This window comes from Zootermopsis nevadensis, unplaced genomic scaffold, assembly GCF_977971745.1.
Source record: "Zootermopsis nevadensis isolate Lab colony 2312 unplaced genomic scaffold, Znev_1.0 Znev_ptg000010l, whole genome shotgun sequence".
Classification (NCBI taxonomy): Eukaryota; Metazoa; Arthropoda; class Insecta; order Blattodea; family Termopsidae; genus Zootermopsis; species Zootermopsis nevadensis.
This window is the reverse complement of record NW_028259142.1, coordinates 19,195,997-19,219,142: the sequence shown is the minus strand read 5'-3', so window position 1 is coordinate 19,219,142 and position 23,146 is coordinate 19,195,997. Positions and strand designations below refer to the sequence as shown.

At 40.3% G+C, this 23,146-nt stretch overlaps 1 protein-coding gene across 1 annotated transcript; it reads right to left on the bottom strand.

Moving 5' to 3' along the window:
- Positions 1-2,684: 2,684 nt before the first annotated feature.
- On the bottom strand, positions 2,685-23,146 carry LOC110827422 (uncharacterized). The gene is made up of 3 exons (XM_022059073.2): positions 22,776-23,146; positions 11,497-11,694; positions 2,685-5,258 (listed from the first exon to the last, which is right to left on the bottom strand). Exons 1-3 carry the CDS (start codon positions 22,909-22,911, stop codon positions 4,900-4,902), a joined length of 693 nt encoding a protein of 230 aa, XP_021914765.1. The 5' UTR covers positions 22,912-23,146; the 3' UTR covers positions 2,685-4,899.

Sequence of the window (23,146 nt, the reverse complement as noted above, 5' to 3'; positions counted from 1 at the left end):
AGGACTTCCACGCTAGAAGAATGGCTGACAGAGACTCTGACGTCACACGTCTGTGGTTTAACCTCAGAACGTAATAACTATACTAATATTGTACTATAGCTACTGAACGTAGGGTAAACAAACATAATATTTGAATGAAAACAGATCTGCAACTTAATTATCAAGGAGAATTAGCGCAGACATACGACTGCTTAACACAGAACTTCAATCGAACACAATAATTTTTGTTATAAACACAACGGAATGTTAAAATACAGAGTTAATTAATTTTTATTTTATGGTTTCACTAATTGATTTTTAAAATACAGTCTACATCTTATAAAAATCTCCAACTAGTAACTGAAACATTCAAAAAGATTTTTTAAAAAAATGCAGGATAAATTATATAACCCTGCATAAAGTGTGTTATCTACGCCGTTCATTATATTTATGAACATTTTATTAGTAATTTGGTTTCTGCACAGATAACAGCTGTGTAAAACGTAATTCTTTATCTCAAATAATGTGTAGTCCGATGGAATACACACGCGTTCACGGTCAAATCGCACACATACTACAGAGACAAGGTCAGAAATGAATTTTCATCGTACTAAGCTTAACTAATAACCATACAGATAATGTTTGAAACAAATATCTATGGATTTTAATTTGTTTACTCCATAGAACAATTTCTTTGATTAAACACAAAATATAAACAAATACGTGTGTATAAAATAAATATTAACATAGCGGAAAGGACGTGGTTTTGATGAAGAGTTAGGGGTGTGGGGGGCAGAACTGTACTCATTCTTGACCTCGGCATTACAGGGAAGTGAGGGATTAGCTTCATGCTCCGTCACATTTACTTCCAGTGTCCATTGGATAGCAGATTGGATGGACCTCGACGTGGAAGATACGAGAAAAACCACTTGCCTCTCCCGGTAATTGAGGTCCTGTCGTTTGCTAAAAAAAACTCAGTCTAATTCCATGAAATCTCTAACTACTGATTTTTATTTTTCGTATTTCTTAGTCTGTGTATATTTAACTAAAATGTTATCAGTTGTAAAAATATTTAGATTTCACGAATGATTAAGAATTATCAGTTAACATTTGACCTATCCTGACATTTGCTTTGTAAGTGATCAGAAAACGAAGACGAGCTGCTAAGCACATTTAAAATGATATAGGCCCAACAGATTCATACGTTTTCCCATGAAGATTACATATAATTTCAACGATTAACGGACTCCACGGAACAGAGTTCTCCTTGAAAAGCTAAATAGTGCGCTCAGCTACTCAATAAATTCGCTGCGTTTTATGGAACTCTAAGGTTCATTACCTTATCCACTAGAGCCTCCTACGTGTCCGTATCCCGAGCTAGACTGATCCAATCTACAAATCTAAACGTTGTTTCCCTAAGACCCTTTTAATATTATCCCCACATCTACGCACAGTTCTTCCGAGTGGTCTCTTCCCTTCATGATTTGACACAAAAACATTCCATTAGTTCTCCCCTCTTAGATCCAAATATTCTCATAAGAACCCCATTCAACATCCTCAATCAGTGTTCTTCCAGCGAATTTGATTTATGAGTTTATTTCCTGAAGTCGTTATCACATCATTTAAGTATCCGCAATTTATTAATAACCCATTATTAAAGTTACCATTATATATATCACAGTCTGTTGTTCATCACACGAAACCCATAAATTAATTTTATTTCACACGTATTTTATATTCAAAATGGGTTTCTGGCGGGGTTACATGCACGCCTCCGTGTTCTTGACGGTCCATATTTTCTCTTCTTAACTCTTACGTGTCCTGAGGTTAAAATTTGTGCCAAAGATACGCTCAAAAACCAGGCCTACGTTTCATTAAACATTGCAGACCCAAAATATCAGGTAGAGTTAAATTCTTATTTCGAAATGACAGAACTATTATTGTAGTTTTCAGCTGGTGGATATTACAGTGGTATTCTCAAGCCGCAGTTTTGACAGCTAAAATTAATTCATCCCGCTAAGGTGGAAAAACGTATCTTATCGCGGCCCTAAAAGGGGCTGACTCTTTGTTCCTAAACGAAATCGCCCCAAAGTCCCCTTTGGCAACGCTTGAAGTACCGCGAACGGCCGACGAAGGCGCCAGGTAAGCTTCCGTCATTTTGTTTAATGTTGCATCATTAAAGCTACTACTGACTCTGTGACGCGCGCTAAAACACTTGGTTGGTTTTCCTAGAATTAAAACAGTAAGTCTAGAAAATTGGTTCTGCAATGCATGAGTCACTAAGCCTTTCACGGATTAATGTAGCAGGCATTAACTAACATTGAGAAAGACTTTATGCTTAGATGAGAGTGAGAAATTGCAATCTGTATGCACTTTAAATGCTTTTTTCAGGCGAGCTAGCTACTGGACGTGACACGGGACACGCCCCATCCCTAGTTGACACGATCAACTTAATAACATTTAGTTAACAGCCCTCAGAGAACATGTGACAACGATCGATTAATCGATTATCATTCACTATGAATGTTCCGATGTAAATCGAATGCTCGATATGGAACATAAGATGATATTTTAATCATTTTAATTATCTTATCTTACTATTTTATTGTGATTTGACGGTAAACAAATATAATAATTATTTTTAAATGATAAGGAAGTGAATACAACAAATTATATAGGCCTGTTTGTAAATAAAGATGTATATATAAAAAGTATTTCAATTTTATTTACAAAAAAACTATAAATACCTTACTTCATACATACAAAACTTCTTACGGTACAAAACTGGAATGTTGTAAATTGTAATTATTAGTCTAATTCTATATTGGTCTATATAGATGACTGATGACTTGGATGATATGATTTAATATTGGGGTCCGCAGTGGTCGCTGGGACCGTGGGTTCGAATCCCACTCAAGCCATGGATGTTTGTTGTGCTGTCGCGTACAGGTAGAGGCCTTGCGACGGGCCGATCCCTCATCCAAGGAGTCCTACCAAAATGTCTATAGATCAAGCCAACGAAGATTTGGGACCCGCAGTGCTCAGGCACTTGGAGAACGGGTCGTTGCCAGTATCCCAGATTTAATATTTCGTTATTTTACGTGATAGACATCTACATTAATTATCATATCATTTCCCATTTACAAACTTCAAGTGACTACTCAGGGCTTCTTGTTCTAAAATGACCACAACCGATGATGGTCTGATTCATAGCTTGGGGCTAATTACATATCATCACTCCAAGTAATCAAATGTTAATTCTACAGATAATTAAGAACAATTACAACAAAAACACTCAACAAACACTAATGGCACTACAACATTATGATCAATATAGTCAGGTATACTAAGTCTTCCATCGCGTACTTTTCTTTTTATACAGATTTTATTCTTAGGAAAATTCCCTTTGTATGCTCAAGTGAACTTTATCTTTTGAGAATGGTCCAAATACAGAAACAAATACTGGAAATTGTTAAATTAAAATAAAGACAGGATTAAAAAGCACTCTTGAAAATGATGGCAATGATCTCTCAACAACGAACTTGTGTACGACGCTCGGAACAGTGAAGTGCTGAACTGGTTTCGTTCTTTAAACCTTCAGTTGATATGGACATCCGAGGTGTCTGACTGAGGGTCTCACAAATCTGTTAACTGTTAATTATCACAGTTCATCATACCCTGAAGGTGAACCTAAAGCTAATTGGACAGAATAAAGTGTTCGTGCAAATTGCACATGGTTCCAGAACACGTGAAGTCATTAAAATATCAATAAAAATTGTAACAGAAATCACCATTAAAATTTGTCGTCCTAAAACAAAATGACAGCTCCTTCACTCTTGAAGTCCAAAAATAGTTTTGATCTTAATGTTTATACACAAAGCATTTAAAATCCCACGACACAATGCAATAAATTACTACAAATAAAACTAATCTCCAATCAAATATGCATAATTCTTCTCATGAATGAGATTAATACATTAGAGCAGAGGTTTCCAAACCTTTATACCTTGCGCCCCCCTTAAAACATTTCATAAATTTCACGCCACGTTCGACAGTTATAGACAACTGCGATCATTTAACGCGAAGCATTCAAAGATTTCCTCACTTACAGATCGCGTACTTCTGATGGAAATAATCAAATAATAACATTTACTCAGCAGCTTGATATATCTCTGATGACGCCAGCCCTCGAGGTTGTCATTGCTCAGAAAGTTTTGTTCATTGTAAGTGGTGAAATGCAGATATCAGCCACATCTGGCTGACATGCATCGTGAATATTCTTAGCATAATACAGCGAACTGACCAAGGTACCTATTACAGTGGATGAAAAATGACTATAGACATTCATAATGAATTCTATGGCAAAATGTATGTGAGTCCCACAGATATCTCTCGTGCCTCAGGGCAAAATGTATGTGAGTCCCACAGATATCTCTCGTGCCTCAGGGCAAAATGTATGTGAGTCCCACAGATATCTCTCGTGCCTCAGGGCAAAATGTATGTGAGTCCCACAGATATCTCTCGTGCCTCAGGGCAAAATGTATGTGAGTCCCACAGATATCTCTCGTGCCTCAGGGCAAAATGTATGTGAGTCCCACAGATATCTCTCGTGCCTCAGGGCAAAATGTATGTGAGTCCCACAGATATCTCTCGTGCCTCAGAGCGAAATGTATGTGAGTCCCACAGATATCTCTCGTGCCTCAGGGCGAAATGTTGACGAATTCTGAAGTTACAAACCATAGAATGGACCACATCCTGAATATTAAGCCCACAAATCATAATATTGATAATATTTTTTTCATGGTACGTTATGAACAGAGTTCTTGAAGATTCGCTCTGAAGTGCAAAACCTGAATTCAGTCAGTGAGCTGATCAGCTATTCAGAAGTCTCTTAGAAGAATTCATCAGATTCAGACATCGCTATCTGGGCTCAGCTGGAATACTACTGGACGTATTGTGCACTGTGACCACGTGACTGTGAATAGGCACTACATAAACCTCGCATTTATTCTTAGTTTCACCAACACTCTCATAAAACAGGGTCTCGTAGGATGGAGGTGCAAACAGATGATATGGGGGTGGAGGAGTTTCGTTGAGCCACTGCGTTACTTCTGCGGGAGGTTCGGCAGGACGAGCGCTGGATGTGCTGTTTGGCGTTCTTTGTGTACGTTTGGAGCAACAGCACTCAGAGCAGCTAACAACCAGGAAGAAGGTGACCAGGCCACCAAATGACGCCATGTACCACACAAGTGACCTTGGATCAACCTCCCGTTTGTTTTCTGGAAGAAACAATTGAAATTAAGCGTCAGCTCAAGACATGACACAGCAGACGACGGCGTATGGGAAACACTCTCTCAGTAGACTTCCTCCTAAACCAAAAGTCATGATTTTCCTGGCCACTTTTCATCCTAGGGAGAAATAGTCCCTCCCCACAGGACCCTTTTGGTAGGACGCCGGGTGAGCGCTAGAGAAGATCTGGACGCTGCATCGAAGAGAAAAATCCTACACCTCTGGAGAATTGAACCCAGGCTGTCTAGTCACTGTACTGACTGACTTACCCGGTCTTATCCTGGGGTCTCGGGTTCGATTCCCGGCGGTGCCCGAATTTATAACTTGTGTTGGGCAAGGCCGTGGTCTAGGCAACACGGAGGTTTCCTCCGGGGGCTTCCCCGGTTTCTCCGTGGCATCCCAACAATTACTCCATTCACACACAGAAGAAGGCAATGGCAAACCACTTCTGGATCATCTGCCAAGAACGTATATGAACAGGTCCCAGTCCGAGAAAAGGATGGAAGGATCCTGTTCATATGGACCTGTCGTCAGACAGAACACTAAAATAAAATAAAAGTTTCATTGTACGTACGTGTGGACGTAGCTTTTGCAATAGGTCTATTCAAAAACTTTTTGGAATTATTTCAGTCGTAAAAGCTCAGCTGATTCAGTTATTACAATATTGAATTACTTGTGGCAGCTGGACGTATTTTGTATCAGTGTTATTATAATTATAATTACTGTTGTTGGTAACTCGAATATCTTCCGTAAATTTTGGAAACTCGTGTCAAATTTCGAGGTGGCGTTTATAAAATGCTTTTAAACAAAGGCGTGTCTCGGGGGAAACTGATTATAACACTTGAACACTCTGGATTTCCCTTTTAAATGAAAGTCAGCCAGATTAATACCGACGTAACTGATATTACTGCAGATCAGATACGCATCAGCCATTTGGAAAGTTCCACGGAGTCACTCCGACCGAGGGTCTGTCTCGTTAACATTCGGTCTGTCGTTTGGGAGGTGCCATGTGTCCTTTATGGAAAACGCATAAGATGAAAGCATGAATGAATGTTTAATATCCGACACCTCTCAATGATGGATGATTCCGTAATAAAGTATATCTTACGCGAAGGTCAAATGTATCATTATATTTCTTAAAAACTTCGTATCGTACAGAAAAATAGATACTGGGGGTCCCCATATATCATTAAGAATTAAATACTATGACTTGTCTGTAAAAAATGAAATTTAGTTAAAAAAGGATACAACATAGAAAATTACGCATTTGCAAAACACGTGTGCTCTGACGTCCACGTCTCCGTTATCCTTACATTTAATAGCGGCTAAACCATGACGATATGTCCTCATTAAAGGCATATTTTCCCATATAATTCAGCAGCGTTACTGCAACTTCAATCTTAATGACTTTATCTTCTTGAAAATCTGTAGGATGTCTTCCTGTTTTCTACTCAACGCCGTGGTGTGGTATTCCTGCTTGCTACTTTAACAAGACTTCCCCGTTTAATCCCGGACCGGTATCTGTTATTCTTACGTCTTAATGACTTTCCTTAAGTTCTTACAACTGATGCCTTCGAAACAGCATTTTTTAATTCCACAGACCACAGTTCTCTCTGATATTCTGGTCAATAAATTCCCTTCCCCTTATGAATATTCATTACCATGTTGGAAACTGCCCACCACTGGAATATAATCTGAGCCTCCAGATATATTTTCTCTTGCGTTCCGCGTGTCCTTCCCATCTCGCTGCCATTATCTTCATCAAACATTTTTTGTTTCATATATTTCATCCCTACACGCGTGGAATAGTTTTCGTGATGTCACGGATCTGAAATATTTATGTGTTCGCCGGGATATTTTTTTTCGCCGAACACTTTGGGTTGGTAGTCAGTGTTCCTTCTTCATGTGTCGGACGTGAGAGGTTAGACTCTCGAAAAAGGGGATTAAGAGGAAAGCGTATTAAGAAAGGAAGGGAAAGGCAAAGGGAATGGGACAGAGAACAGAAAGATGGAAAGAAACAAAAGGAACTGTGAAAAGAAATTGATCAACTGTAATGAAGTCTTGTAACTATTTATATAAAAATTTGCGAGCGCAGTATTACGAGTCACGAAGTGTGATTTCATTCCGTGACACCAAAACAAACTTGATAGTAATGTCTCACACACGAGTGCATATTTTTACTGATCGGCTCAGTTAAATGAAATACATTAAACAAAATAGATAGACAGGGGTTATCATTCGGTTATTAAAACACAGCATTCTTGTTCCTGTAGATACTGCTCTCGTCTCACTTACGATGTCAGTCCACTGGAAGACTTCAATATCGAATAATAATAAGAAAACGACTACATTTATCTTTTGTTGCCAATTTCTTCATTATGAAAGAAGAATTTGAAGGTAAAACGACCCAATCGCTGCCACACCCACAGTTTTACAAACCACCAACAAATATGGCTAAGTTGCGTTTGCCAAGATGGTCAAACGCCATTTTGTTGTTAGAACAACAAAAGAAGCAGCTTCCAGGACAGAAGTAATATGTCGTTACTCTTTATAAATTACAGAAATTCGTGATCTGTCGTCGTCGTCGTCAACCTATTTGTAGCCAACCAATTTGTCTTCAAGAAATGTCGTCATCAAACAATGTTACGTTACATTTGTTTACTCGGCATTGTTGTACCAACAACATTATAATAGAACACAACAATCAAATTGGTTGGTTATAATAGAACACAACAATCAAATTGGTTGGTTATAACAGAACACAACAATCAAATTGGTTGGTTATAATAGAACACAACAATCAAATTGGTTGGTTATAACACAACAATCAAATTGGTTGGTTATAATAGAACACAACAATCAAATTGGTTGGTTATAATTGAACACAACAATCAAATTGGTTGGTTATAATAGAACACAACAATCAAATTGGTTGGTTATAATAGAACACACGTCATCAAACAAACATTTGTTTACTCGGCATTGTTGCGTATACCAACACAACAACATCGTTGTACCAACACAACAATGCCGAAGTGGGGGTTAGTTTAGTGTCTTACTCAAGATTTTAAGGTTGGTTGCGTTTTAAAAACTTGCTCTAGTAAACAATAAAAGACAAACTCTGATTAGCAGGTAACACGGCCAAATAACTGTGCAGAGACTATAGTTTCTGGCGCTAGTCGTAGAGGTTCAAGTCATTTCTTGTTCTTTTTATATCATAACCTCTACCGACATGACGACTTTGTCCTGGGGAGAGGGGTGTGACCTTGTATAAATGACCACTCATTAATTTCCCTACTACTCCTGATTATTTTTTCACTTGGTCTGTCTTCTTAGACTGTTACACAACGCTTTTCCAACTGTGTACGTTACGTAGAACGGGTTATTGTGAATGACGAATTTAACCTCAAATCTTACACGAATTTAACGTGGTTTCAGAACGCATGTAGTTGTGGCATTTGACCTGTGACCTGTTTCTTTTTGCATAATTACGTATTCATAAGACTTTCAGAAACTGTTATGAATCCTTTATGAAGGACAGACAGTTGTTTCACTTCAGGGATGCACAAAGTCCTGAAGTATTCAGATACAAGAAATGTATCAGTTGCTAAAAACGACTTCTAATTGAATGTCCCTTCGGATAATTAACAACGCTTTATCAGATGTACCAATCAAGAGCGTTAGATGAAAAGATCATTTAAATGATTTGGGAATGACAGTGAATTTGAAAGGTTGTTTAATGAAGCAATCGTGTTTCTTTTCTATATAAACAAGCTCACTCTGAAACGTCATTACAATTTATTAAAGACTATATTAAATTTGGCGCACTATTGCAAACAGCTTGACTCAGTCGTTCGCTTTAACAAAATCAGTCATTCGTGTACAAAATGGGTATCAGGTAACTATTTTTCACAGCAAAAACCCTACGTGAGACGCAGTAGCAACCAAAGAACTGCAAAATACGCAAATTGACTTCGCAATGTCCATCCGCATGCAACAACCTGAAAACTTCTAAATAGATTCTCACGAAATTTAATGCGAATTTTTGCTAAAATCTGTTAATATATTCCAATTCTAGGGAAAGACTGCCCCCCCCCACATGAAGTGAATGTTATTTTAATTCTTTTTTGGTATGCAAACACAGAGTATGTTCAGTCAATACGAAAAAATTGATAGCCTCACGACTTTTTAAACTACGAAATTTTCTCACGTACGATCACTTCGTTAAAATAATTATCCTGTGTTATCACAAATTGGCTGAAAGCTTATCGAGTATTCAGACATGTTTAGCAACTCCGATACTATATTTAGCGTGCGCTGTGCATTTGTTCTTGTCAACATTCGCTTGCGCAGACAATGTCGTCGTCGTCGCAGAATTTTTATGACGTCATAATGTTTTATTAATCAAGTGTGCCAGTTGTTGAGTGCAAAGTAGTTGATCACCTTGAGGGGGAACGCGTGTCGATCAGTGCCAGGAATTGGTTGGCGCCTAACCTCTTTTATCATCTCTCTGAAAAGGACCTTAATCTGACGCTTGCAAATCAAAGAGTCTGTGATCTCAGCTGACCAAAATTGGACAGGGTATCGTACATTTCACGAACCGCCTCGCAAATTCAGGGCTTCTTCTTGTACTTATACAAAATCCTGGGCCCATAACTTTCAGAAGTTGTGATATTTTATCTTTTATTTTTTCGTACTATTTCCGAAGTAATTTAATATATTTACAAGCGTTATTTTATTGTTGTCTTCTAAAATTATCATTCTGTATTTGCAGAAAACCGACCACGGTGGTCAAGCGGTTAGAACGCTGGCCTTGTAATCCTGGGGTCTCGGGTTCGATTCCCGGCGGTGCCCGAATTTATAACTTGTGTTGGGCAAGGCCGTGGTCTAGGCAACACGGAGTTTTCCTCCGGTTCCTCCGTGGCATCCCAACAAGTACTCCATTCACACACAGAAGAAGGCAATGGCAAACCACTTCTGGATCATCTGCCAAGAACGTATATGAACAGGTCCCAGTCCGAGAAAAGGATGGAAGGATCCTGTTCATATGGACCTTTCGTCAGACAGAACACTAAATAAATAAATAAAATTTGCAGAACCGAAATTACTGGGCATAATTTGTTATTATCTTACTGTGAGTATTAAATCTGAGAAGCCTGACAAAAGGACATTCTGTCTTATGTCTGTTGAACGAATTTAAGAAATGTAAGCATACCGTAACAATTCTGCCCGCATTCGTGAGAATTCCACCTTTGACCTTTAACCAAGGTAACAATAACAACCGAGTTACCTTGAATATTCCCCACTCACTCTCTTCGGCATGTAAAACGTACTTTTTTCGAAATTATATCACCAGATTACTCGAGGATGGGGCAGTAACCTCTCATGGGGTGATGAGAAAAGATGGGTTCCAACTACAGTAAAATGCAGGCCTACTACACAATTCCCACGTTCACTCTCTCTCTATTGCTACAGTTTAAACAGGAAAAACAAGTGATAGTCTTTACTTCCGCTATCTTTTCCCACAATTACGTACCAACAACTGCTAAGTAAGAGGATTCTCAGTCAGTGATCTTGCTACAGCTGACGGGAAATCTCTTCCGGCTTTGGTCGACCGTAAGTTTGCAGACGCACTTAGCACAGCGTCCAATCTAGTTGTGTCACGTGCGAGTACAACGAAGGAGAAAGATGACATGGGCTTTAACTTCACGTACAGAGCTTCAGCGTGCGAAACATGGACAAATCAGGACGAATAGTTAATGACGTCAGTAAAACTAAAAACTGCTGGTACCTTACAACAACCTGCCACGGTGGTCTAGCGGTTAGAACGCTGGCCTTGTAATCCTGGGGTCTCGGGTTCGATTCCCGGCGGTGCCCGAATTTATAACTTGTGTTGGGCAAGGCCGTGGTCTAGGCAACACGGAGTTTTCCTCCGTGGCATCCAAACAATTACTCCATTCACACACAGAAGAAGGCAATGGCAAACCACTTCTGGATCATCTGCCAAGAACGTATATGAACAGGTCCCAGTCCGAGAAAAGGATGGAAGGATCCTGTTCATATGGACCTGTCGTCAGACAGAACACTAAAAAAACCCTACGACAGGACGGCTCAAGAGAACGAAAAGCCTGAAGAGGAAATGGCCATGAACAAAAGAATCTCGTATGACAACGCCCAAAACTGCCGAGCCTTAACCCACGCCTTGGAAACCGAAGACAAGCCGCTCACCTGAACCTGGGACGGAAGTGGTGTTGGTCTGTTCAGCGTCCTCTCGATCATCCACGACGACATACAACCTCGGGTTGCGGTTCACAGTGTCCAAATGGGCTGGAACCTCGTTTTCCACAATATGAGGATTCCAGCCCTTGTGTGTGAATGCGTAGATACTCCCTAGATCAGCCCTCAGTAAACTGTCCTCCCTGCCCACTGAAACAGCAAACAACTCGATATCAATGCATTTTAAATTGAATTAGGACACCCCACGCCGATCTAACTTCTACGAAAAGAACATGAGAATAAGTGATAAAGAGAACTTTTGAATCCATGGAAGAAGACGTAAGAGGACAAAGAAAATTGCATAATCAGAAGCTTAATATTTTTCATTCTTCACTTAATAATACAGTTAAACCTCGGTTCACGAACTTAATTCGTTCCTGAAGGTCGTTCGTAAACTGAATTGTTCGTGATTCGAGGCGTTCGTGATCCGAGGCGTTCGTGAACCGAGGCGTTCGTGAACCGAGGTTTGACTGTATTAGTAGGATGAGTCAGATTGGATGTTATAAGCGGGACACACAAAAACAAATGCGGGTAATTTCTTGATCGGGAAGAACGGAGTAAAACCTGAGTCATGATAACCGGACTGCGGACAAATATATAAAGCTAGGACCTCCCGAGTATAAGTCTGGAGCGTTTCTGACAGACTAACCAAAGATACGGAGCCAGACAAATGACTGGCGAGTCGTATTTGGTCCCCGGAAATGATCAAGATGGATTTGACTACGTATTTCTCTGTTTGATCAGCTGGGCGCCAAGAGACTGCTCGTACATGAGGTGTGCTCAAGTGTTTGTGACGACGGTTTGGGTAGTCCATCTGCAGAGCTATCGTTACACAGCTTTGCCACAAGATATTTTAAAGTAATGCAATTTGGTTTTAATAATGCTACACGTTCTCCTCTATGATCAAAGCTTGTTCATTAAAATGGTCATTAAAGCGTTCATACTTATGTCAAACCATGTTTAGATTTATAAAATCACAGAGTGGGACATCGTTTACCTTCTTATTCTACCAAGAGTCTCCAATACTATTTTATATGAGAATTGCTTGCAATTAAAAGCTAAAATTTACAACATTAAAACAGCCGTTAATATTTATATCCCAAGACAGATAAATCCAAAATATATTATCATATACTTTCTTTAATTATCATATTAATATTACGACACCTTCCGCTTTAGACCGAGGTCTCCATAATGGTCCCTTCCCTTAAGATTTCTGACTAACATTTTTAACGCAGTTATTTCACGACAGTATTTTTCAAAAGAGTATAAATTGTGAAGTTTCTTTCATTACGAATTTCCTCACATTTAAAACCCTTCTGCCATTTTATGAAATTTTAAAGTTGATTTCTTAATAAATTTAGTTCATAAACTGTTATGGAAATAAAATAAGGTAGGCTTTTCTTTAGAGAAGCAAGGAACCAGTTCACATTTCGGGACCCTTATTAACGTAACGCAGTACAATAGAAATTGCAGACACTCCAATCTGAAGTTGATCGGATGGAACCAGTTGTCGACATAAAAGATCACAGAAGGTGGATTCCGTAACGTTGCCCCCACGAACAGTTACTTGGTTCCCAACGTAATCTCGCACGCAGTCTCCCAGATTTTCCACTACACATCTACCAAATTCTCATGAAACAGGAAGACGTGTGTACATTCACGATGTGCCTTTAACTGTATTTTGAATTACTAATTATACAGCAGGAGGTAACGGTCGGGAAGTGCCCAGTTCGAATACCGTCTACAAGCCTACCAAATTAACTTCCTCGTTTCTCCAAAGGCGAGGGCCACAATCTCCTGCTTCCAAATTCCTGCCTGCCTAACATTCGTGATCATCTTATTTCATGCGAAGTTGCACCTAACGGGGACCAGCGTGTCACCTTTCATTAAATTTTAAAGTGAAAAATATTTTGTCATCCCAAAGCTCGGATCGTAATTCTACGTAGATCTACCTAAAATGTCTCTTCGCTGAAATAAAGACGTCAACTTAATGTGTAGTTTCAAAGGACAGGAACAAACAGTATTTACACAGATTTCTGTCACTTTTTTCAAAAAATGTGATTCTCGTTTTTCCTTGTCTCATATTGCCAAGGTAATTAAATCAAAATGTTTATCATGAGCATGGCACGTAAGAGGGCAGATGGAGAGTCAGAATTGCAGGGCCGAGAACACTGGAGGATAACATTAAGATGGGTAGTTGGGAGATAGGCCGCGAATGTGGAAAGCGATAAACCTGTTTCATGATCATATACAATGGTGAACTTTGATACTGACTATCGAGTTCTGCTATCACAACGTTCGTTCGTTCACTATTCGCCTTATCGAAAAAAAAAATATTTCGTCCTGATAAAGACTACACTTGATGCTGCTGTGTACATTTCTTACATTATGACCTCGACATACGAACACGTTACCCCTATTATGAGTTAATTTCGTGTAATTAGTGTACATAGAGCCACGGTGGTCTAGCGGTTAGAACGCTGGCCTTGTAATCCTGGGGGTCTCGGGTTCGATTCCCGGCGGTGCCCGAATTTATAACTTGTGTTGGGCAAGGCCGTGGTCTAGGCAACACGGAGTTTTCCTCCGTGGCATCCCAACAATTACTCCATTCACACACAGAAGAAGGCAATGGCAAACCACTTCTGGATCATCTGCCAAGAACGTATATGAACAGGTCCCAGTCCGAGAAAAGGATGGAAGGATCCTGTTCATATGGACCTGTCGTCAGACAGAACATTAAATAAATAAATAAAATAGTGTACATAAAGCTTAAAAATGTTCAAGTAACTTTCCCGGGTGTAACAAGTACCGCGAAGGAAGTACAATTATGCAGAACTGTATAATTGGTTACCAAAGAACCAACGAATCAGCAGTGGTTCAGTAACAACGAACTCAGTTTCTCCTACAAATTCGTCTTAATAACAACCGCTAATATTGCAAAACATCTTTGTGTGTCGGCAAACAACTGACATGTTCTCCTTTCCGACAGATTTATCAACTCGATTTCTGTTTGAAGAACAAAAAAGATACTTCTTGTGAGGCCAACACCCCCACACTCTAATTTCTTCTCTTCAATTAGGAAGTCAGTGTTTCGCCTAGAAGGTGATGTAACTAGATTTGTATTCAGGAGGTATCTGGCTCTAATCTCGACCGGGATACCCCAGCCATCTTGATTTCTTCCCGTGGTCGTCCACAGTGTCGGACTCATTAAGGCAATGAAGGGACAGAACCCGTGACGTTGTCAACACTGGAGTACTTCCGCCCAGAGTAAGACACCAACACCTGCTGGGCGGAAGTGTCTTGTGTTGTTACAAGAATCACGTGACCACTTAAATCACCTTATTTCCGGTGAAACACACGACTAACCGCTTTCAAGAAACTCAGTTCAGCTGTTCTTATAATGGATCAAAATTAAATTACCCTAAAAACCTTTAGTGCATACACACCAATACCAAGTTTAATCAAAATCGACTGAGTAGCTATACGAGGATTAAATATGCCAGACGGATGCAATACAACTTCCTCTCCATTTTATGTACTTTCTAAAACAAACCATACTGAGTTTAAAGTAATTTATGTAATATATCCTCACATTATAACGCCACGGTGGTCTAGCGGTTAGAACAACGGCCTTGTAATCCTGGGGTCTCGGGTTCGATTCCCGGCGGTGCCCGAATTTATATAACTTGTGTTGGGGAAGGTCGTGGTCTAGGCAACACGGAGTTTTCCTCCGTGGCATCCCAACAATTACTCCATTCACACACAGAAGAAGGCAATGGCAAACCACTTCTGGATCATCTGCCAAGAACGTATATGAACAGGTCCCAGTCCGAGAAAAGGATGGAAGGAACCTGTTCATATGGACCTGTCCTAAGACAGAACACTAAATCAATAAATAATAGGTTAGGTTAGAACGCTGGCCTTGTAATCCTGGGGTCTCGGGTTCGATTCCCGGCGGTGCCAGAATTTATAACTTATGTTGGGCAAGGCCGTGGTCTAGGCAACACGGAGTTTTCCTCCGGGGGCTTCCCCGGTTTCTCCGTGGCATCCCAACAATTACTCCATTCACACACAGAAGAAGGCAATGGCAAACCACTTCTGGATCATCTGCCAAGAACGTATATGAACAGGTCCCAGTCCGAGAAAAGGATGGAAGGAACCTGTTCATATGGACCTGTCCTAAGACAGAACACTAAATCAATAAATAATAGGTTAGGTTAGAACGCTGGCCTTGTAATCCTGGGGTCTCGGGTTCGATTCCCGGCGGTGCCAGAATTTATAACTTATGTTGGGCAAGGCCGTGGTCTAGGCAACACGGAGTTTTCCTCCGGGGGCTTCCCCGGTTTCTCCGTGGCATCCCAACAATTACTCCATTCACACACAGAAGAAGGCAATGGCAAACCACTTCTGGATCATCTGCCAAGAACGTATATGAACAGGTCCCAGTCCGAGAAAAGGATGGAAGGACCCTGTTCATATGGACCTGTTGTCAGACAGAACACTAAATAAAAAAAATCCTCACAGTATTCAAAACTGGATCTACACACAGTGAGAAACCACAAACGTATTTGATACAGATGTTCATTCACTCGGATATGAGTTCTGTCGTGTGCCGATTAGGGGGTGTCTGATTAAACGCAATATTTTTAACCTTTTGTGACATCAGTATAAGATAAACACGTTGGTTTTAGCTGTAAGTTATTAGCAATGACTTTAAGAAGAACCTTCTCAAAGACAAGACTCCCTTTTAGTGTGTTTCGGGGTTCAATGTTATCAGGAGTCTGGCGGGATAAAGTCTGGAGATCGCGGTGGCCATAGACCACGTCTTACACTGAGCTCGCCAAAGAACGATTGCAGTAAAACAGTTTGGATTATCAATGTCGGCCGCAGCCAATTGATGTTGAGACCAGCAATCCCGGCCGCTGGACATGTTCTCCGTCCCAGACACTTCCAGTGTCCCAAAATTCTGTTAATCTTTGTCTTACACGGGTGGGTACTTGTTTCTCAGGACACGCAACGCTGAATGCTTCGCGAACAGTGGCAAATGGTTTCAATGCGAAGCGATGTTCTTCACCTGGCGTGGGGATCGGCCAAGCAACCAGCGTGGCTTTGTAGCGAGGGAAGCTGTGAGAGTCTATTACCCGAGGGTAAGCCTGCGTCGGCTTCTGATTTAATTTTAGTGGTGGTGATTGCTACTGGGAAGAGTTTTAAATGAACATCGTGCATTACAAAATCTTAGACGCTTAAACAAAAAAGGCGCTGCTTTGAACAATGCATTGCAAGATCGAAGGTCGTAGAACAAGGTTAGCAACTAGGTATTTCCACTTGTCATTCCTACAATTCTGTTGTCATCAGTCTAAGTTTGTCAGTGAGTAAAGAACATGGTTTGAAAATTTTCTTTACATTACGTCATACCTTGTAAGTTACCTAATACGTGGATTTGACAACTAAGCTACATTAATTACAGACAGAAATTAGTTACCCGTGGAAGTTCCATGATATTCGTTCTGGTCAAAGCAAAGCGAGAACATTTATTTCAGTCATGTTCATTAAACGGTAACTTATAACTTCGAGTACGTAACCTTCCAGAGCAGATTTCCCGACAATTCCGATTCACATATTGGTAAAAGCAGTTGGGTTTCGAGACTGGAGATCTCTCACATTATACAACAGAAATAAATGTATACAAACATTCGTACTTAAGAACTAAGCATATCAGGGCCTGACTACCGACTCTAGATGGTAGAAGAACCCTAAGATCCAACATCACAAACACAAAATCCTCCTACAGGACAATCCCACATATGCTCTGCCGTCTACCCAATGATATTTCTATGATCTCTATCTCAAGATTTCTGTCTTCTGGGTTGTTGCGTCGTGTAGTCTGGTCGATGTTAACCAACGTTTCAGAGGTCATACTGCCTCCGTCATCAGGGCGCCCTGATGACGGAGGCAGTATGACCTCTGAAACGTTGGTAAACATCGACCAGACTACACAGCGCAACAACCCAGAAGACAGAAATCTTCATACTCTGATGACGGAGGCAGTATGACCTCTGAAACGTTGGTAAACATCGACCAGACTACACAGCGCAATAACCCAGAAGACAGAAATCTTCATACTCTGATGACGGAGGCAGTATGACCTCTGAAACGTTGGTAAACATCGACCAGACTACACAGCGCAACAACCCAGAAGACAGAAATCTTCATACTCTGATGACGGAGGCAGTATGACCTCTGAAACGTTGGTAAACATCGACCAGACTACACGACGCAACAACCCAGAAGACAGAAATCTTCACACTCTGATGACGGAGGCAGTATGACCTCTGAAACGTTGGTAAACATCGACCAGACTACACAGCGCAACAACCCAGAAGACAGAAATCTTCACACTCTGATGACGGAGGCAGTATGACCTCTGAAACGTTGGTAAACATCGACCAGACTACACAGCGCAACAACCCAGAAGACAGAAATCTTCATACTCTGATGACGGAGGCAGTATGACCTCTGAAACGTTGGTAAACATCGACCAGACTACACAGCGCAACAACCCAGAAGACAGAAATCTTCATACTCACGGCTGTGAAAACCTCAAATCTTACATCCCTATCTGAATTCTATTCTTCTATATCCTTCCAGGAAACCGCTTTTTGAGAGGTTTTCCACATCAAAATCTTTTCCAATCCTGTCTCCTCTTTTGAACTACTAATTCATCATAACCTCCTTAGAATGACTTTACTTTAGGAAATTTCCCACCTGTACTCCCTTCTACAGAAATAAACCTGGCTCTGAAAAGTACAATGCCAAGGAAAGAAGACGAAACAGACATGGGAACATGAATGAGAACAGTTGTTTATTCAAGGTCATGTTAATATTCAGTGTTTGAGCGTCAGTTTCTCGAGAAGAGGTCGCCATATTTCTAAATGGATTTTCAAACATTACAGGTCGCTCGCTTCAAATCTAAAAGTTGCCCTAACTTGAAAAAACCTTACATGGGTAAGCGTAGGTAGTTAAATTTGTTAATTCGTGGTTATTTAAAGATGTTGTTTCACCTGTAGAGGTTTGTTTGACATCTAACTGAATGGGACGGAAGTTGCCATGTCTTGATTCAATACACGTACTGTTAGAAAGTTCGGCTTAACAAATACACGCGCGTTATCTTGAGAGTCGTCTTCCTAGTTGCCCCTCAGCCTAAGTGACCAAGGTCAAGATCGCGCAAGCAAAGTGTTCTACTAACTGTTAAGAAAACATTCGTTGAGTAAACCCTTAAAAGCAATAATCTCCCTCTCCTTACTTACTATGAATACCTTCGCTGAACCTGCTTCTGAGTTCAAAACTTGAACTGGAAAGCCAAAAAGTCGGAGACAATTTGGAAGATAATATTAAAATGGATTTTAATAAAATAGGGTGAGAGTCTGAATTGGATTAATCTTGTTCAGGATATGGAGAAATTGTGGGTTGTTGTGAACACATAAGGCCAAAAATTCAATCACTGAAAGCATGCCTGCTTTTTAAAGAAGGATTCTGCTACATGGAGAGACAGTTAACCAAAGTTAGTCGTGATATAAATCGGCATTCTAACTTCCCATCTTAGGCTAATCGCGCCAGTGGGTGCCCTAAGACCTTAATGTGGCATCATCAGAGCTGTTCATACACACAAGTTTTTCCCTGAGACAGCAAAACATTTATTTAATAAACAAGTGCACTGACATACGAGTATAACTTGCCCTCACGAAGAATCCTTATTGGGACTTGGAATAAATATCACACATCTGCATTTCAGATAGTTGGATTTGGTAAGAGAAGTTACTCATGGCCGGAGCCATGTTGCCTAGCAACACAGGCACTGAATGATAAGATAAGGTGATTGCAGCCTGTTTTAAGATACAGTGGACATAAGCAACTCGGAGCTTCGTGGACAGTTACAACGCAAAGATACCCCAGTTCCTTCATGTACTATCGGATGAGAAATTATTGTGCATTGCTGGTGATCTACAATTCATTTGGTTCAAAATATTCACTTTGGTCTGAAAGTCAGTGAACCAAAATTCCACCGGATGTGTCGAAATTGAAAGTAAAATGTTTTCAGTCACACTGTACATTCACAGACAGACCTTTCAAATCTTCCCTTCCCCTCACACTACGACGTAGTTCCAACTTCCAGTTTCCTTACGTCCACTGTCATCTCAACATTCTGCTGGAGAATCTGAGTAAAACCACGATAAAGACCAGGAACGTCACACGAGACATCGCAAATACAACTCATTTTTAGTGAAGATGGCTGCCCTCTGGGTTTCTGCGCCGAGTGGTCGCATAGAATTTTGCCGACGTTTCGAAGGTGCGAAATGCCTCCATCATCAGGATGATAACACGTTTCGCAAAAGTGTACAGAGCGTGGCATGTTCGCTCCTTGTTTGATTGTAGATTTTTCAATGCGGACCTCTTATACTCTCTGAGGCAGGGCGTAGAAGAGGATGGCCGGACAAGTACCTTCCAATACGAAATTTGACCAAAATACGCGAACCGGAAGTGGTAACATCTCTTGTTACGACGCTCGGTACTGTTCATTTGTACCGGTGGCCTTGTGGAATGTTTTAAAATAGAGACCAGAAGCGCGTTCCTTTCTTTATGTGAGCGAGTAACAGACTCCACGTTGCGTTCTGTCGGATTTGAAGCCAAAACGTAATCGGGCAAAGACTGAAGGTCGCAGTGACGTGTGTCACATTAGCGCGTGCCGAGAGAGGACACGTCATAGCAACAGCTGACTCAGAAACGTCACTGCACCGTCTAGCTCCAGTCACAACGGAAAGAAATGAACGAAAAATGGTTATATGCCCAGAAACGGATTTAGGGGACCGTCCACCTATTATCCAGGTAATGAGCGACGTTTCGGGAATTATTTCTACACCATTTTTCACGTAATTTGTTGTAATTTTTAACAGTCGATACTGAACCTGGAACCTTTCAAATAATAACGCTGTAAACGAGTTTTTTTTTTACGAAATGGTCGCTCCTTCCATCCTAGAGTTCACGATAATCTACAATATTTTTAGAATAAATTAAAATCTTGCAACCAGTCACGTGAAGCCAATCAGTGACTTTACTGACATAAACCTTCAGAGAGTCAGCCTCACAATCGATATCTCCCGTCAAAATCAACACAATCGATATTTCGTCGGCGTGTCGATTGTTAAAGTCACTGTCGTCTGATTCCCTTCTTCGTACGCCATTTGATTTCATTACCTTCCGGTATCAAATATCAAAACTACACGCCTGTTACGTCATCAAGTACAGACTGCAAGTCAAACCTTCAGAGAGTCAGCCTCACAATCGATATCTCCCGTCAAAATCAACACAATCGATATTTGGTCGGCGTGTCGATTGTTAAAGTCACTGTCGTCTGATTCCCTTCTTCGTACGCCATTTGATTTCATTACCTTCCGGTATCAAATATCAAAACTACACGCCTGTTCCGTCATCAAGTACAGACTGCAAGTCTTAATGAATATTGAGGGTTGTTGGTGGATTCTTTGACGACACCGTTTCAACTGCACAGTTTTATAGCATTAAACTGGATGAAAAGAATTTCAAGAAAGGTGAACTGACGAATATTTGGAAGTAGGAGTTCGTGGTTTTTATTAAAATTTTATCTCAGCATTCGTCTAGAGTGACTGAGGAAAAAATTACGATAGAACTCAAGTCACTGTTCCTTTGAGAGAAGAAATTTATCTTTAAATGTGTTCATTTAACGACGCTGTCAGCATCTCAGACTACACGGCGTCGAAAGATAGGATTCATGAATGATGAATTGGAAAGGATTTGGAAGGACGCGGTCGTCAGCAATGAATATTGCGAAAGATGACAGAACTCATTCAAATAACTAACACACAGGTTCATTTCGTTCTTCCAGGCAAATTAAATGGAAACTTTCAGAAATCCATTACCATTGTTTTCCTACAGGGGTCCACTGTTTCACTGATGCGTTTTTCAATTATTCTGTCTCATTAACCTCAGCATTTGTTAATGACAGTCTTGGAGACATAGGCCTAAGAGTCAGTTTGGTTTGCTGCAGAAGAAAAAGGTCCTGTGTGTTTTAAGATAATATCCAAATATATCCCTGAAGAAGCTGAGGAAAATCGCAGCGAAAGCAACCGGTAACTTGGCCAGGATTCGATCCGAGTTCCTCCCTGTGACACACGTTCATACACGTGCTCGACTATCCGGGGCACGTGACTGCAGAGAAGTTTCGTGTTATTAGTTCACAGTCAAAGCAATATAAGTTAATATCACCAAATTAGGTCGGGTTAAATTTAACTTTTTTAAGTGGAGTTGCTTTATACCCTGTAACGTTGGTTATACTTTGTATTATGCACTATACAGAGTGTCCCATAAGTCTACGGCCATAGGAGAACTCGGTTGTCAAAACACGTAAAAATGTAGAGTAAAAACTTGTTGTAAATCGTGTGTTTCCAGTCTCAGGTGTTGGGAATCTTATCTAAGACCCAAACCGACTGTAAAACTTCTCCCAAAACATTATAAAAATTTAGAGATAAACTGCAATAAGTTAACATAACGTCATAAGGATAGACTACTGACCCCCATAATTACATACAGCCCCAGTTGTGAGAAAGAAAGTCTATTTCAGATATTCAAGTAGTCAATAACAAAGGGCCCACTATGATGGAAGAAATCTACACAAGACGCTTAGCCTAAAAAAAATAAACGTCTATCCACTAAACATTTGTTCGACTGCAAATCTCAGTTCTGTACAATTGTGGGGTAATATTTTCGTACATGAGAAATAATCTATAGTATATGTAAATTCAACGAATAATGATCGAAGTGTGGACAATTTATGTACATAATAATTTACTCAGTGTATTAATTTAACAAAATATATTTAGAGTGTAGCGTAATTTTATTTATTTCTGAATATAATGTATGATTATGGATTTATTAATGACGTAATTATGTAAGGTCTACTTAAGTGTACAGCGTTCTTGTGTGTTGTACTTTTATGAACACCCTGAACATAATGCTCCATACTTCGACCTAAATCACATGCTTCTTAGGTTAGGTTCTGGGAATGCATATACTTTGCTGTAATATTTCTGTCCCATTTTACTGGAATCTTGATAATTCTCTTTCGGAGAATCCAGCCTCACACGAGGCTACTTGCTAGATGAATGACGCAGAGCATTTAATGAAAACTTACTCACCACTTTGTAGTATCTCATCAAGGGTCTGAACTGGCTGACACGTGGTAGTAGCAGCACTGAATATCAACCAAAATGTCACTTCCATTACGATGCCGCGGGCAACAGACTTAACGTGTCGTGACGTGCGCGTACCCATTTCTACACCACTTTCTTTCCAAATACCAGCTGTCAGGTAACCTCACAATGAATTTCTCGTCTCTTCTTACCTCGTAACCGAACTCTTAACACTGGGCTTATACACATAAGGACGTAGAACAGAACCAGTTCAAATCACTTGTTGTAGAACACACCGCGAGTACGGTTGGTTCAAACAGGTAGCCAGACTTGCGCGTGCGCTGTCGACCGTAAACAATTCAGCAACTCCCTCTCCC

Excerpts from the sequence above, each read along its gene's own strand:
- LOC110827422 (XM_022059073.2), bottom strand. The coding sequence starts at position 22,911 with ATGGGTACGCGCACGTCACGACACGTTAAGTCTGTTGCCCGCGGCATC. Across the intron at positions 11,695-22,775 it reads TGATGAGATACTACAAAGTG|TGGGCAGGGAGGACAGTTTA; the intron begins GTGAGTAAGTTT and ends TTGCTGTTTCAG. Across the intron at positions 5,259-11,496 it reads CACTTCCGTCCCAGGTTCAG|AAAACAAACGGGAGGTTGAT; the intron begins GTGAGCGGCTTG and ends TGTTTCTTCCAG.